The 16,877-nt window shown below is 38.7% G+C and overlaps 1 protein-coding gene across 2 annotated transcripts; it reads left to right on the top strand.

Annotated features, from left to right (window-relative positions):
- The first annotated feature begins 3,025 nt into the window (after positions 1-3,025).
- Positions 3,026-16,009, top strand: LOC143429820 (synaptic vesicle glycoprotein 2B). Of its 2 annotated transcripts, none has more exons than XM_076905619.1 (11): positions 3,026-3,136; positions 9,675-9,725; positions 9,959-10,120; positions 11,992-12,154; positions 12,229-12,350; positions 12,442-12,680; positions 12,748-13,074; positions 13,184-13,328; positions 13,432-13,591; positions 14,307-14,434; positions 14,521-16,009. In XM_076905619.1, exons 1-11 carry the CDS (start codon positions 3,121-3,123, stop codon positions 14,595-14,597), a joined length of 1,590 nt encoding a protein of 529 aa, XP_076761734.1. In that variant the 5' UTR covers positions 3,026-3,120; the 3' UTR covers positions 14,598-16,009. The 2 variants fall into 2 exon arrangements, with proteins under 2 accessions (XP_076761734.1, XP_076761733.1); XM_076905618.1 differs by lacking the exon at positions 3,026-3,136 and adding an exon at positions 7,816-8,042.
- The last annotated feature ends 868 nt before the right edge of the window (positions 16,010-16,877 follow it).

Genomic DNA, 16,877 nt, shown 5'->3' with positions numbered 1-16,877 from the left:
TTTTCCTCAGAAAACATATTGGGTGAGCACATCAAGTCGTCGCATTAGTCGACAAGGAAGTCTTACAAAGTAGGTCTTGTTGCGTATGTGGCCTTGGATCGAGCTTCGCCTGTGTCAGAGCTTACGATAGCAATACGCATCGATAATTCGTTCATGGACTGAGAGAGTTATAGCCTTTTTGTATATGCACAGCTTTTTCATTACAAGGTAATAAAACGATACCCGTTTCCAACCCTATCAATTCCAGTTTCACTTTTATTTGCAGGTAAACGATTTAATCGTGAAGCTTACTCACGTGAAAATGGAATTCGTAATGTACAAACTGTATCAAGCTATAAAAAATATATTCTTTCAGTACATCTTGCGAAGTTTCCTCGGAGGAATTTTTGTAAACGTTTGCGGAAGAATTTCCATAGACCAGTTATTAGTTAATAAAGTTTCAATCGAGATGCTCTTATAGTAGAACGACCATCTGATTTTGTTACTAACGTTTTAATATGATCTTATTGTTAGTTAGCCTTGTGCAAGAACGGAACACAGTCAATGACGATCTGATCTGTTAATGATTTAACATTCTGTTCTATTGAAGGCACACGCAAATGCCGTCTTAATTCTTATTGTCGATCGTAAGAGGCAATCTCTGTTGTGCAATCAGACCCAAGCATTTAGCTGCAATGGAACAATACGAAATTAACGTTTCTACAGGATCAAACGTATTTCTTACGTGATTTCTTCCGCGAAACGACTCATAGTTTGCCTTTTCTAATATTCTTTCATTCATTTTGAAGAATCTGTTGCGATGGAACAGCGAATAAAGTCGAAGCATCTTCCCCAATCCGATTATTTTCTTAAACCTCATCAAGCTTCCGGTCCGTTCTTCTAAGTCCATGATAACGACGAAGAGCAGGATTTTCGTGCACCCTTGTGTGTCTGTAAACAACAAAAAAACAAGAAAATGTTCAGAATTTTCCAAATCAATTGTAAAATCGAAATAAAATAAGTTTTATAATGCTCTTACATACAATGTATGGAAAATTTTTGTTCCTTCTTTATATAGAAAAAAAGGTACAATTTTATTGTCAGCTAACTCAATGAAACCAATATCACGGAGAGGATACAACGTTGATCTCTATTGGATCACGTATATCCCTTCCTACAGTTTATTCCCCCAATTTATCCTGCTATTCGAACACCACGCATTTGACTGTTTCAATCTTCTCGACAATAAAGACACGAGCAGAAAATCCGTGCGATCTTTTACTACAGAATCGAAGGATGATGACTTTCTGGCACGAGTAAAAACTCGATATAAGTTGCTATCTTTCGTTCATTCGCGTTTAGAGTTGTTTAACAAAAAATTTCAACTCAGAGTCTTGCAAAATTCCGCAAGCTCTTACTCGAACATTTAAAGAACGTTCGATTAAAGATTTCTGATGCGTAATTTGAATCAGCCTGTAATCAGAATACTATAAACGGTTCTGACGCACGGGTATATCTTTTCAACTGCAACATTCCTGGTAATAATTACTTATTTATAACAAGTTATCAATACAAAGAATTCAATTAATATTCGTTTGCGTTCCTGACGTGCGCGATGATATCACGATCCGCGATCGATCTAAAAATACGTCAGATTAAAATCAATTAATTGTGTGTACCGGATCGGTGAATTATTGATCCGAGAAAACAATGATTCGATGGGAATCGAGGAGGAGAAATCGATCAGCGGATGGAGCAAGGTTAACAGGAAATTTCGAGGCCTGGAACCGGAAGAGGACAGAAGTCGTCCGATGAACTTTACTTTCCGATTGAAGGAGTCTCGATGGACTCGTCTTGGCTGTTGAAATCCTTGGAATTCTCGTGGAAAGATTAAAGGAAATAATTGATTCATTTTGCCGGTCGTTTAGTTTTATTATACGTTATTTCGAAAGCTATTTCCGGTTTCTATAAGGACTGTAGCGTCCGATGGTACTTAATGAACGAAGACGAAGATGAGAAATGACTTTTTTTCAATTAGTAACGTAACTATCGTACCGTAGGGTGCAGTAATTAATTGTTTAATTATTAAATCTGTTAATTTTCAGTCCTTCGTTATTTCTGGGTCTCCAGAACTGTGAAGTTGATGTAAACAATTTGTTTGAAAGCGTAATAGGAGATTAGATGACAGAATGATGCATGTTTAATATTCCTTAACTCCTCTGGTTAATTAAATTAATTAGGAGAAGGGTGATCGCCTCGTGAGGATAGAGATTAAACTGTTGTCAGCGATAATTGTTACCGGTATTCCCCGTCTCGGACGTACTTGTTTGTCCACTTAACCCTGCGATAATTGGCACAATTGCGGGAATTATGTCGCGTAACAGCCGTTTGAGACAGGAGACACGAATGAGAAGATTATTAATTAGCCACTTGCTAAACTCTGCACACTAGTTCTCAGAAAAACCACGTTTACTTTGCGAACACTTTTTTTACCTTAAAAGTCATCGATATTAAAAATCCTGATGTTTCAGAAGAAGATTCGTTCATTCGTTACAATTTTCAATTGTCCAATCTCAAAATTGCCGAAGCTTGTTAAAAATTGTTCTATCGAATCTTTTACTCTGCCCCTCCACTTCTCCCTACCCCTCTAACTCTGTTGCCATCCCCAAAAGGACGAGAATAATGTTATGGCTGTTGTCTCGAGAATAGAGGTCAATCGTTTTTCGTCGAGTCATCTAGCCAGCGATGCGCGAAGGTTTTTAGGGGACGTTTTCGTAGATGTATTTACGTGTATACACGTGGTTGGTGCCAGCTGAGTGTCTCTCTCTCTCTCTTTCTCTCTGGATGCTTCTTCGGAAGCTCGGACTGCGGATGCTCGGCCAATTTCAAAGCTCAGTCAACATTATGATCCGCGGGTTGATTCATCGCGCGAGTCGGTCAGTCCCTCTGGCTGTTTAATTGAGGGACATATAACAGAGGGGTGGTTAAATCGGATTGACTTGAGTAGTTGCGTGCAACGAGATTGGTGGTTTTTTAAGAGGATCCTTCGTGGAGCGACAAGAGGGTGTAGTTTTCCGAAGAACATACATCGAAGACTGTCCTTGGTTGAATTTTTTTGTCTGAAACTGGTTAAGGCGTCAAATGGAAATCGAAGAGGGTAAGTTATCAGTTAACATGTTCAACACTTCACAAATTACCGAATAAAATTATTATTTTTTGCGTCGTGAATGAGATTCACTGCGCGCAGCTTTTAAAAATGATCTGAGCTAAATATTTAGTGATAATAATTTATATAATAATAGTACTTTGCTAATTATCGGGAGTTGAATAGATAATTTGTCATTTAGAAATCATATCGCTTCGACTGTTCGCTATTTAATAACAAATTTAATGCGCGTATCTGATCAGTTATCATAACTTTGTTGGAGCTTGAATGTAAAACAAAAACGTGCACGTGTAATATTTATAATAACTGTAACAAGCAGGGGGCAAAAAGGAACGAAGAAAAAAGTCAAAGCAATAGATCATAGGTCGACGAACATTCGCTATCGCTTTCCTTTTTAATTAATCACTGCTGCAAATATAGCGCGGAATAAAAGAATGATTGATTATAGTGAACCAGCGGGAACACGTGGAAAGTGCAATGACAAAACAAGCACTTACTATCTCGGTGTTTTCAGAGTGCAATGTCAAGGATGCTCAAGTAGAATTATCTAAACTGCTTTCAATTCGTGGCCGTCGTTGATTTATATGCGAAACGATACATCCGTTCCGTCATTTCGTACTGTTCTCAGAAACCCTAAAAAATATCTTAAAAATTAAACGCAATATTTACAAAAAAAGACTAAGAGCACATACAACAGCGATAATTTTATAAGAGGAGTAGTAAAATATTTAAGGAACGTGTTTCGCAAAAAATATATATATATTAGAACACGTGTAGAATAAATTAAAAAAAAAATTGATGATGAGTGTAAACAATTATGTGCAAAAAATTGGACGCACGATAAGCAGGCATTCCCCACGATGTTCTAAAAGTTATAAACTGTTCGCGATAACGTTTTATCGGGTTGCTTACGGAAGCAAGTTTCTGTTTTCGCATCGGTTAGTATAGAGAACGTGTATCATATTATAAAACGCAAACAACAACGATGATATATGGGCATTGAACAGGGGCAAATTATATGGCAATTAAAAAGTGATAGATAATTTAACAATCGGTAATAATAAAAACAATAATAACAAAGAAGAAGAGGTTGAACACAACGAAAATAAATTTTGCAATGTTAAATGCTAAAATAATAGACAACACAATTTTCAATGGGGCAGTGCCATAAGAATTGATAAAAATTATTTGTTGAATAATGGAATTCTTTTAAATAATGAATTGTATACCATAAATGGATCAGCCTGTAGTAGCTGTTGGTTACCTTGTTGTGCTGCATGCGTGATTCATTAGTGGGCAGCATTTTTATCGTCAAATAAACGCGTTATCGTATGATATAATAAGGCGTTTTGCATTCCTCCACCAATAACGAGTCGCAAGTGAACTAGATTAAACAGACGCGAACCGATGCGGCTTATCAGTGCCTGGTCGTTTTCTGTTTTGCGATTCTATGTTGCATCAAATGAGTCTCCCTGTTGAGTACTTGGGTATGAAAAAAATATTTTCAACAGACGCTCGTTCTTCCTTCACTGTCCTCGCAGAGAAGTTTCTAATTTGCATGTTCTAAATAGGCACCGCATCAGGGTGGAATAATTTCCAAGTGTGGAATCTGAAACAAGAAACATTGTACAGGATGGCGCAAAAGTGGAAAATCGCTACAAAAATATTATCTTCTACTTAAATTGTTATTATCATCGATTCTCAACTTCGACAATACAAACCTGTAATTTAAAAAAAAATACCAAATCATGTTCTCAGACCTAATCCCAAAGAAAAGCAGGGATCCAGGAATTTACAGATCAGAAGGAGAGATCGATCGATCTTTCTAATCCCTGAACGAATAAACGCGCATTAACATTTTTTATATTGATCGACAAGGATTTGATCGGGCAAAGGGCGGACAAACAAAGGAAGAATTGCACAACACACAGAAGTTTGAACAATGAAATAATTCAAACAAAAGAGGGATGTGACTCTCGCGCCACCGCGTAAACAAACAAGGAATCATTTGTTCGAGCTGCAGCAGAGGCGTCGTGTTCTTGACATCGTTTCAATTTAACACGGTTGCAGCCGTGCAAAAATAGTCAGTCGCGAAATAAACCTCGCTCGCTGTTCATTTCGGTCATTCGACTAAAAGTTAAGGACGCCATTATACAGTGGCACGTGTATCTAGCCACCATCTTGTTGCCTCCCGACACTCTACTATCTATTGGTAAAACATTGGCTCTTTGTACGCGCTTTATGACATTAGAATCGCATAGAGATGCGAGAGGTCGTTAAATCTATCTTATCAGCCTAATTGCCTTTATCAAGATCGATAAGAGGCAGAGCTGCAACCTGAAGTGGGCTTCCCCTAATTAGCGTGATTTATATTTATCAAACGATTGCGCTCGTGAAGCGTCTAAATCACTTGGACAGACCCTCAACAGGTAGATTTATCGTTTGTTATTCAATCGTAAATCGTAGTCCTTGAATTTCATTTTTTTCCTTATTTTTCTTTTAACCTTTTCGTTGCTAATGGTTTGTGATAAAATTATGCCTCGTCGCTCATTACTACTTCTTTGAAAGTAATCTAGGAGCGCAGTGAATGAATTTGAAGATCTTTTTTCACTGTCTCGGGGTCAACGAATTGGAGTTATTTTGCACGTGCAATTTTTAAGAACATTCTCAAAGTTTCTTTATAACTTCCAAAGACTTTTCGAACTAATCTAAGAATTCCTAGATCTCAGATACAGCTGTCTCTAAATTTCACCATTTTTCTACCTGCTTCCAAGCTCAGAATGGAGTTTTCCGTTCATCAAAAATGTGTTTCTCCCTGGAATCCATCTACCTGAGTCTGTTTTGCACTTTGAAAACCTGAATATAGAACATCCATCTAAGTCCTGTCCGACCCAAGTCCTGCTTACGGCTGAGCTACTATTAACCGAACTCCACCTTTCATCTTTTCGTCTCGTCGACTGTCAACTGATCTGGAAACGGTCCACGAGTTCGGATGGAACGAGTTCTTTGAGGTTCGCTGTAAATTATTGTGAACTACAGACGTCAGTAAATCTTCACGGACAGCATCAATCTTCAAAGAACCATGCGCGAAGAAGGATAACAACCAAGAAAATTGTTTACTAAGTTTAGAGATCGATAGGGAACAAAAGCGAACAAGGAAATGATCGATCGAGTATAGACCAGGATGGAATTTCCCGGTGTCATAAACACGAGGACTTAGTGTACAGCCTGATGCATACGTCGACAACAATTACGCGCTCCGTTATGCCGCTTTTTCTACCCTGCGCAACATAACTTGGCGTCGGACAGGTTTTCCGTCATTTTTAATCATGCGTTCGCCAACCACGCTCAAGCGGAATGATGTTACGCGCGGACATGGTTTCTTTAACCGTTTCAGCAGTTCAGCCAAAAGAACAAAAGAGATAATTATCCACTGGTGAATAATCAATAATTTAAAATGAATATAAATTCTTCTTTTTGTTTATAAAAAAGAGAGATATTTAACGTTTAAGTAGGTAATTGAATATACGAAAGAAGATATTTATCTTTGTTTTGAGCAATTTTTTCCTTCTTTAATTAAGTAGATTAGTATATCTTAATTACCGTATTCGATACACTATGAGGCCAAATTTCTGTTTCCTTCATATACGTGATTAATTATCGATAATTCTCATTTAATGTGATTTCGTAACCAGCCGGAAGAAACAAAGAATTTATTGCTAATTTACAAGCGAATTAAAAGAACAAAGCAACTTTGTCGGTCGCTCAAGATATTTGTTTCCCATAAATTAATAAACCGGCGAATTAATACTTAACCAGGTCATTTTCTGACTGAGCATATTTGTTCCACATCTCAATAGAACTTGGACTTCGAGAGATCTGGTTCTGAACTGCTATTCAGCACCCAGCTTCATCATCGTCGACGTCGTTCTTGAAACCTTCCTCGTCTAATCTCTCGTCGATAACACCTACTCGCTACGTGAATAGAGAAGTGCAAAGTCGTAGCTCTTTCAGCCCATTATTCGTAGAAAGAGTAAAGATCAGTTTTTTACATCTGAGGAAAATCCACGATCATGGCCACGCAGTTTTTGCACATACATTCCTAAAACAGTTAAACGACTGTTGTTTTTATGCGCTGTAGCGTTTCTGAGAAACATTTACGCTGAGGTGAATGAAAGAGAACTGCGAATGACGTCACTTTTCTGAGGTTGACGCTCGAAAAACGAGCCTATTTTCTTACAAAGAAAAACATACTTTCAGCTCCAAACACATTAGACCATCCAATCCCCAGACCCCAGGAAATAGCAAATACAAAAAATTGTTTCCCAAAAATGACCCCTATCATTCATATTCCATTCGACGATATATTCTACGCGAAAACAACATTATGAAGGAAACGAGGGGGTGATACGTAATGTACGATGAACAAAGTAGTACTTCTCGACGATCCACACAAAGAGGAGACTCGGTACCAGCAGGAGGGGCGGTAATACACAGTGTACAGGCAATACTACGCGTTATAGTAGAGATAAGAATCCTCTGGACGATCGAACCGGCGACGGGACGAAGGCCCAGCGAGATAAGAGCAGAAAAGTCGGATGCCAGAAGGCAGAAGCCGGGCTAGCGGGAGCAGGTTTATTGTTGGCGGCGGTTCAGGGGGGCGGCGCAGTTGGTCGGGCGATCTCGAGGCGAGCGAAACCCGACGGCGGTCGGCGTGCCGTGCGTCGAGCAAGGCCGCTGCTGCTAACGCGCGACTATCGACCAGCAGAATCGACGAGACGGCGCGCGGCGATGCGTTAGTTTCGCGCGCGTACGATGTCGGGCGATATCGCTCGATTCGAGAGCGAGCCGGCTGCCTCCGAGCCGCTAGTCTCGAACGCCGCCTCCACGTTGCAAGGTAACCCCTTTCTTCATCGCGTCCACCCAGTGTCGCGCCTCACTTTTTTTTTTCTCCGCTACGCCGCTTCTTCTCGTAGCCTTTTTCTTCCGTTTTTTTCTCCTCCCGAGATCATCGTCGCGCTTGACGATCGTCCCGGGGCATCGCGTACAGTTGTTGTCCATCGAGGAGGTTTTTTGTGGTGCAGGCACGCGGCGTGCGGAAAAGTTGTTCCAGTAAACGGGAATGTGATTGACTTAATTATCGGTTTGTTTGGTTTGTTAATGGTATGATCGAGTAATGAGGAGTAAAGTTCGTCTTATCATTTTTCAGAATGCTTCCCCGACGGATGTTTTATTTTTTGTTGATGGATGAATCGTGGCTGCGGTTGTGTTAGGGTAGGGGGTGTGTATTGCGGGAGTCTGTGGGAAGAGAAATGTACGAGGCGCCAGGTTAATATTGTTGCACAGAGTAGCTCTTTGTTGTGTAGTAACGCGGAAGCGAGAATGTTGAACTGTGTTCTGTCAATCATTTTTATTTGCACTCTTTATGCGATTGCACCCTGTAATCTGTAACGATACATTTGTATTATTCCGCTGAAAAATGTTTGCGCGGTGTTTCAGGAAGCCTTGAAACAGTTTGAGTTACAAAAAATTGTTATCTCCTGATTGTTATTAGCCTAATCTACCGAAAAGCATGCTGCTAGATAAATTTTATCGCGCTAGTAATGACTTGCAAGTACTTAAATCTTCCTGTAACTTCTTGTTCGAAACGAAATTTGTATATAGCCTTTTAACAAAATACCGATAAACTTGACTGAATACATCAATAAAAAAATCACTTTACATCCTAATTAATGGTTGAAGTTCTTAAACGGAACTTGGGGGGTGGTGGAGGAAAGTTTGATACTTGAAATTTGACTTAACATCATCCCAAGTGCATGGAAGTACCAAAATGTATAATCTTCATGTGGATAATCGTCCACGAGGGATCTTGCTCTAATCAAACTTGAGTCCAACCCAACACTAACTAAAACTTAATTATACAATATCCTAAAACCACAACCGTGGACGATCACTTCTCAAAGGTCCAGCCCCAAACACAACTAAGGTCTAATCCAAATTTAACTTACACTTGACCCAAATCACTCTGAAAGCCAAAGGATCCCAACCAAGAGACTCCGCGATCACTCTCGAAGTGCTCATCCCAACCAATCGAATCCGTTTACGAGCTTAATTGAAATCAAATCGAAAAGCGCGTTGGACACGTCGAAACGAAGACATGAATAATCACCGTTGGGGGTCAGACGATGAGTCAAAGGTGTTCCATTGTGCAGCCAGAACAAAGAGCAACGCACAGCCATTGCGGCAGATTATAGCGCGCTGACATGCGAGGGAGTAACGGTTTATAAAAGAGAGTACGAATGAAAAGCTTCGATCGTAAGCGTGGCCCGCCTTGCTTTTGTTCGCGACGTTTTGGCGGAGGCGCTCCGCGTTCGAGGAATGTTTTTATTCTTGGAACGAACGTAGCGTAATGCCGGGGACTGACTTTCACGTCAGCCTGCACGGTTTCTCGATCGTTCGCTCTTTCTTCTGCGCCCGTTTCGCTGTCTCGCTTTTTATGAGTAACCACGTTATTTTCTCGTGTTCGCAGGCAGCAAGCAAACGGCGGAAAGCGTGGCTCAAGATGCCGTCGACCAAACAGGTATAAATATATACATATACGCTTTGTTTGTTTTTATCAGATGTTTGGAGCGCGAGGATGTACCAATTATCGGGATTTTTTTAATCAGACTCTTTTTCGAACGATCTTCGCGCATTCGTCGTCGTCGAAGAAATGTCATACATGTATTTCTAATTTTATTAAGAAATTAGGAATATACATAGAATAGTGGCGACAATGCGTCTTTATTATCAATTTTTGGTATCTTTTCACAGGATTTGGAAAGTTTAACCTTAAGGTTATGGCCGTCTGCAGTATGATCTTCATGAACGTGGCGTTCAGTATAACGAGCATCGGATTTATATTGCCGTCCGCAGCCTATGACTTCAGGATGACCACGGTGGACAAGGGGCGCATGAGTGCCGCCCCCATGTTAGGTAATACCTCAGTAACAAACATAATTAAGCGTTTTAATTAATGCTCACACTAGTCTGCTAACAAGCTCGTCAATTATCTCCGTTTTGACCCTCTTCTCCCTCCCAACCATAAATTTTTATTACATAAAAGGTTTCCAGAACTTCTTATACTTTCTGAATCCTCACTGTAAGAAAATGAAATAATTTGTATCGCTCTTTTATAAGTTTTGTTATAGAAATACTGTCGTCATAGTTGACTTAAAATTTGTGCATATCTATGTCACTTTTTTAATGGCTTTCCGTTCTGCAATCTCTGGTGTCGTCTGCTGACAATAAATAGACTTTTTTACATAATTCAGTAGTTCAGATAAAGGGAACTTTAAAAAATTGTGGAGTACCACTTGGGAGAGTACTCTAATCTTTACGCTTCGTACAAGGTTGCCTTCTGTAATCGATAGCTTTTTAATCTTTTTTCATACAACATAAAAGCGGCGTGTGTACATTGCGTTCCGCCTTATCGTTGGAATTAGAAATTCATGCATGCCATTACGTGGCTCGTACACGCCCCTGGATCGATCTAACTTCCACCACTCGTATGGTGTTTCGTCAACGCGTTGCTTGGCTCTTACAGGACATCAAACCACGTTCCTTTCGACTTACATAAAGATCCTCGTAAAACTACAAATTATTTACCACTCGCGCGGACATTCACCACATTACTCGGCTCTGTTTCAACAGAGTAATCAACGATTAAGTAATCGCAATCAATAAGAAAAAATATGACATAATCGACAGAATTAATAATAACGGAGTTATTGCTCGTGCTTTCTTTCTTTTTCATATTTCGTGTAATTTGTAATACTTTGTAGTATGTTCTTCAAAGTGTCTTTTGCTGTGAGTTTTTACGTTAAATTTATTCATCCATCTAGATTGCCTTTTTAATTAATCAAATGGTATGCTAATCGATTGATTAGCAGTTTATTCAGCTATTTACACGAGTGTTTGTAGACGGATAAAAGTTGATTCATCTCGGTGTGTACGAAAGCTCGAATGGAAAATTGCTATGCAAAAGTGTCGAGGCGACGATCATCTCTAAATGGAATGCGACATAAATTAGATGAATGGTAACGCGTCTAAAGCAGTATCGTATCTTTGAAATGTCCGTATTTATATTATCTCTAATTTTCAGCGATTGACTATCAACAATTTTTTATCTAGACGCATTTAAAAAATTGTTAAACATGACAAATGAATATTATTTTCTAAAAGCAGATAATTGTTATATGACTGTTCGTAGTATAGCGAGCCAATAACAAGTCAATGAACCTGTTGTTTGTCACAAAACTTATCCGTGTCATAGTAAAGAAGGGATCAATTAATTAGACACGTGCCTCAGCTAATTACGTAACACCTATCTAATATATTCATGAGGGACGCGATTAAAGCGCTATTGCAATCGTATACACGTTCGAATTAAGCCTTGAAGATGAACATTACACTGCAACGTGTTTCTTTTCTACTCTTTCAACCTATCCATACACGTAAATACCATTACAAAATTAAAAGAAAGAAACGGAATATATTAAATTTAAGAACAGCTTTTATCTCGTTCCTTTTATTGTTCCATATACCAATTACGCGTATAATTCCAAGTATAACGTGTGCTTATTTAGCAATAGAACTTTGTAGTATAACTACGTTATTATCACCGTTTATTGCTAATGTTCGCACGACTTACTAGCGAATGCGACTTAAGCGTAAAGATTCTAATCTTCTTAGGCTCGTACAAGTGTCTTGTTTTCATCGAGCAAACATTTTCCAGTGTCGTTTTAATAATTATGAATAATTTCCTTTCGTTTATACCATTCGCCTAACTTTAATTCCAATTATAGGTATGCTAGCCGGGTCTTACATATGGGGTTGTTACGCGGCCATCAAAGGGCGAAGGATGTCCTTACTGGTCGCTCTATTTTTACACGGTATCTCTGAATTACTAGCGTCAATAGTGCCACTCTATTGGGTCTTCCTGTTTTTGAAATTTCTGAGCGGTGCAGCGTTAGTATAAAATTTAATAAAACTGCATTCGATGATCTATCTGTATATAAACATCGTTTTTAATCGTTTCTCAGTATGAACGGACAATCAGCCGTCGTTTTCCTGTATCTCGGTGAGTTTCAACCAACCAAGTACCGCGATAAGATGCTCTCGTGGATGGAAATGGCTTGGGTGTTGGGAATGATCATCTTGGCGGGTAAGTATTAGCAAACATTAATCAAATCTTGGTTGTCTTCAACATTTTTGTTGCCCACAATAATTTTTCTTAAAATTTTCGGATACTTCAGGAGTCGGTTGGATCATTATCCCATTGAACGTGAACATCATGGTCGCTGGTTTCTTTTTCCATTCATGGAACCTCTTCGTCTTCATATGCTCGCTTCCAGCCCTGTTAACAGGGACTTGGCTGCTATTCTTTCCAGAAACGCCGAAATACCTCGCGGAAACCGGAAATAACGTGCAGATGTTGGACGTTCTAATGCGAATGTACGCGGAGAACAATGGAGAACCACCGAAGGAGTATATCGTAAGAAGAATTTGCTTGAACTACTTCGAAGCGAAGAGAAATAATGAAGCAAGACCTCTGTTTTCAGACGAAACTTCGTAACTGTGGTAACAACAACTTAAACGACTTGGTGCACCGTATAATGCACACCAAAGAGAAAGAGGACGTCAGCGAGAAATCGTTCGAGCTGATGATAAAGGACATATACAAGAAAACCATGATGATACTGAGACCACCGTTCCTCTGCAGAACGATCGTGGTGTGCCTCATCGCCTGTTTCGTCACGTCCTCTTATTACACATTGACTTTATGGCTGCCGGAGCTGTTCCACAGATACGCGGACTTCGAGGAGGCGTATCCTAATCAGACGGCCAGCGTTTGCACTTTGAAGATCGAGAAAAATACTACGGATCTAGTGAGTGCTGTTCCATGTTGTATCCAAGTTCATGTAGATCCTAGTTCATTAATCGTACAATGGAAAAAAATTTCTTTTTGACCAATGAAACAATAACAAAATTTTGCAGAACATGTCGGACAGTCAGTTCGAGGGTAACTCCAGAGTACAAACTAGCGTGTTCGTGCACACATTCATTTTGGGGGCCTCGTGCATTCCAACGGGCCTGTTATTGCCATTACTTGTTAACTATGTAGGATACAAATTTTTCCTCGGTGAGTAAAAAGTATATGTACTAGTATACGTATCACTGATGATTAACATTGTTGGAGCGAGTTAAAATTCCGGAGAAATGTTCAATCTCGTGTGGTGTTCCAGTGATAACAGCTTTTATCCCCGCTATCGTGACGGCTTGTCTCTTCCTGGTGCAAACATCAACTCAAAACTTGATACTCTCGTGCGTCTACGAGTCCGTCACATCCGTTTGCCTGAGCGTGGTATACTGTCTCTTGGTGGATCTCTATCCAACTCATTTGAGGTAATTCATTTCACAAATATTATCAGAGATAACGATTCGTTCATTATCCGTTTAAAAGCTTGGAATTTTTGATATCGAGATATAATTGGATACAATATAAAATAAAAAGATTCACCGAAAACGGTAAAAGAAAAAAGAATATTCGTCATCAATCTCGAGAGTTTTGAAGAGAACATAAATACATCTCGTTAAGATAATTTATAAAAATATCGATAATTACGAAAATGGAGGGCCTCTTAAAGGATCGCATATCCAGAAATATGTATATACTGATAAAGTTGCTCGATTGAACGATTGCCACCTGACATTACGCCTTTAATCGATCCTCTCCATCGCGAACAACACTTTAAACACACGTATGTATTTCCGATTAGGTTGTACACTCAAGTTAAAAGTGACTTCGATGAATCTCCACTTCGCCCCTCCTAAACATTGTCACACTCTTGTTTTTTCCTCTCTCGAAGATACGAGCGTTTATCGTGTTTTTTATCGATTCCGTTATAAATATCTCTGAATAATACACCTCGTATTCCTCATCGTTGTCCAGTTTATTTATAACAGAAAAGATTATATTTACCTTGTTCGAGCATTATAAGAATCCACTGATCTCGAAATGTTCAGTCGAGTGTGCTTGGTTTTAACGATTACGATAACGTACTTGTCTCGATATGTTATATATTGCATATACTTGAACAATATTATAATTCTATTTCAGAGCGATGGCGTCTGGTTTGTCCGCTTTCATCAGTCGAATTGGCGCCATTAGCGGCACTCTAATGATCGGATATTTGATCGATGATTACTGTACATTGGTGATCGTCATTGTGGCTGCCCAATTATTTTGTACGTATGCCAAATCTAAATTAGGTTCACTGCTATCTCACGATATTCTATGAATTACGCGTAAACATTTGCCTTTTACATTCCAGTGAGTGGTTTACTAGCCCTGTTTACACCAGGAAGAAAGAAACCGAAGAAGGATATCAGGGATATCGAGAAATCTTAACGAGAGTACGAATTAAACGCTAAAAGGGATAATTAAAAAAATGTCTACATTCGAAAGGAGAAAGGAAAACAATTCTAAGCGGTCACTTCTTAGCTTAATGTAAATGCATTTCACTTGAAGACAAGAAATATGTAGGTAATTATATTCATAAACGAATTTAACTGAGCTCGAAATAATTAGAGGATCTCTTACATACTTAAGTAATTTTACTGTTTTCTTTATATATATTTATACGTTATTATATGTAAAAAAATATTACATTCTTAGGTTTAAAATACACCTATTGTTACGATTGAAATTATCGAAAGGAAACTAGAACACTTATAATTTACAGTATTTTTTATAATCTTTACGAAAATTACTTAATTTTTCTTTTGTAAGAATTTATGTTAAAAAAGGAAAAAAAAGGGATACGATCTTCTAATTATCAGAGTATAGTGCCTGTGTACTTTCTGTACGGCGATGCAGAAACACGTATTTAAACGCGATCGATGTCAGCATTAATGTACATTTTGTTAATATACGCCGCGAGATTTAGTATTGTAAGAGGATGCGTGGAATATTGATCGAATGTTTTTTCGAAAGGAGGACCACTCCTTCATTTATATTACTTATAATTAATATATAAAAACTATATATGTACGTGATTATATATCAACACGTGACGCACGAATATTCAACGAATTCGAGAGCTTGAAAACAATGAAAGTAGCTATTTTTCTACATTTCTAGAATTCTAAGGCTCTTCTCATCGAATGCCATATACACTGCACACTTATTTAAAAACTATACAATCTCTGTTCGATTCCAATTCTTTTTTTAACATTATACTTGACTCTTCTGTTTTCCAGAAGATGAAAAACAGCGGCCATTTTATTATTTGTTACAATTAGAGCGTAAGATACATATGTATGTATATATATTCAACGGAAAGAAGCTCGTTTAGCAGAAAATTATAATTTTTTTAATTGTTCCATTGTTATAGTAAACAACAAGGCGGTATGAGATGATAAAAGGATAGATTACGCGCGGTGCACATGCCTTGAACTTCCTTCTATTTCCGTTATTGTATATTTGTTATTTTTAGTACTTAATGGAGTTAAGAAAAATCTAGAAAGGAAGTGAATGCTCAATTAAACGATTATAGCGATGATCGTTACCACATATTACGCCGTACGTCCCGTATCGTTAACGAACCACTTAAGATATTTCTGCAACTGCACGAAGCTTGATCCGATCGATCAGAGTCGAGATATTGTAACGAATAATCGAACGTGACGATCGCGCATTGCCGACGCGAGTTACTCCTCTATTTTTCTATTATATACGAGACTTTTTATATATATATATCGTAGACTGTTTGTATGCCGGCCATCGATGTACAATAAAAAAGAAAATGTGTTCTTATTGAACCTACCAAATGAACCGCCCTTCAATTCTTTTCTCTCGACGTCAATTACAATAACAAAAAAGTGGAGGAAACGATGCTTTTCGAATTTTTCATTGAAAATATATCAAGAATAGCATCGTGTGTTTGACGTCGGACCGAGGTAGTTAAAGTTAAAACAACAAAAGACGGACAAATGCTACGGGTGAAGCAACATGGTGCTTGTGCAATCGTCTTACGCGAACCAAATAAATGTTCCGCGCGTCAGTCGGTCTTTAAACTATTAGACAACTAGACAAATTATGTATTTCTATTTTTAAACAATAGCGACTGCTTAAGTACGGTTACTCGCGTTTATATATAAGCGGAAAATTTCGAACAATTTTCTTAACAGAATATTCTACATCTCGAAGAACCAGTCGAGAAGTCACCTCCGTTTGACTAATTGATTGTCATAATACAACTACGATGTACGTTTGACAGAGTAAAAGAGAAGTTTTTGATAGTAGCGATGGGTCGGAAAGTGCGAAGGTACAGAGATTCATCGAATAACAACCAATTAAAATCGAACATTATCACAGTAGTGACCAATTAAGTCCATCAAGAGGAGTAGAAATAAGTATCCAAACAGAAAATCGTATGTGGGACCACAGAATGGTGGGACGAAATCGACGTACCAACCCTCTGATCGCTTGTTCGTTTAGACATGCGCGTTGGATGTTTCACTTTGTCAAGCAGCACACACACATAAGCGCATATACACGTGCTCGCGACGTTTGGCTGGCGAATTAAATAGTCCTTCGCCGTGGCTTACATTCTAATTAAGGCGTCGTGACGACACCTCGATGAACAGCGAAATAACCCGCTTATCATCGCACCCCTCGGTGGTGAGT

Source organism: Xylocopa sonorina, chromosome 12, assembly GCF_050948175.1.
Source record: "Xylocopa sonorina isolate GNS202 chromosome 12, iyXylSono1_principal, whole genome shotgun sequence".
Taxonomy (NCBI): domain Eukaryota; kingdom Metazoa; phylum Arthropoda; class Insecta; order Hymenoptera; family Apidae; genus Xylocopa; species Xylocopa sonorina.
The sequence above is the reverse complement of the archived record's forward strand: the minus strand, read 5'-3'. Positions and strand labels throughout refer to the sequence as shown.

Excerpts from the sequence above, each read along its gene's own strand:
- LOC143429820 (XM_076905618.1), top strand. The coding sequence starts at position 7,961 with ATGTCGGGCGATATCGCTCGATTCGAGAGCGAGCCGGCTGCCTCCGAG. Across the intron at positions 12,155-12,228 it reads AAATTTCTGAGCGGTGCAGC|TATGAACGGACAATCAGCCG; the intron begins GTTAGTATAAAA and ends ATCGTTTCTCAG. Across the intron at positions 12,681-12,747 it reads AACCACCGAAGGAGTATATC|ACGAAACTTCGTAACTGTGG; the intron begins GTAAGAAGAATT and ends CTCTGTTTTCAG.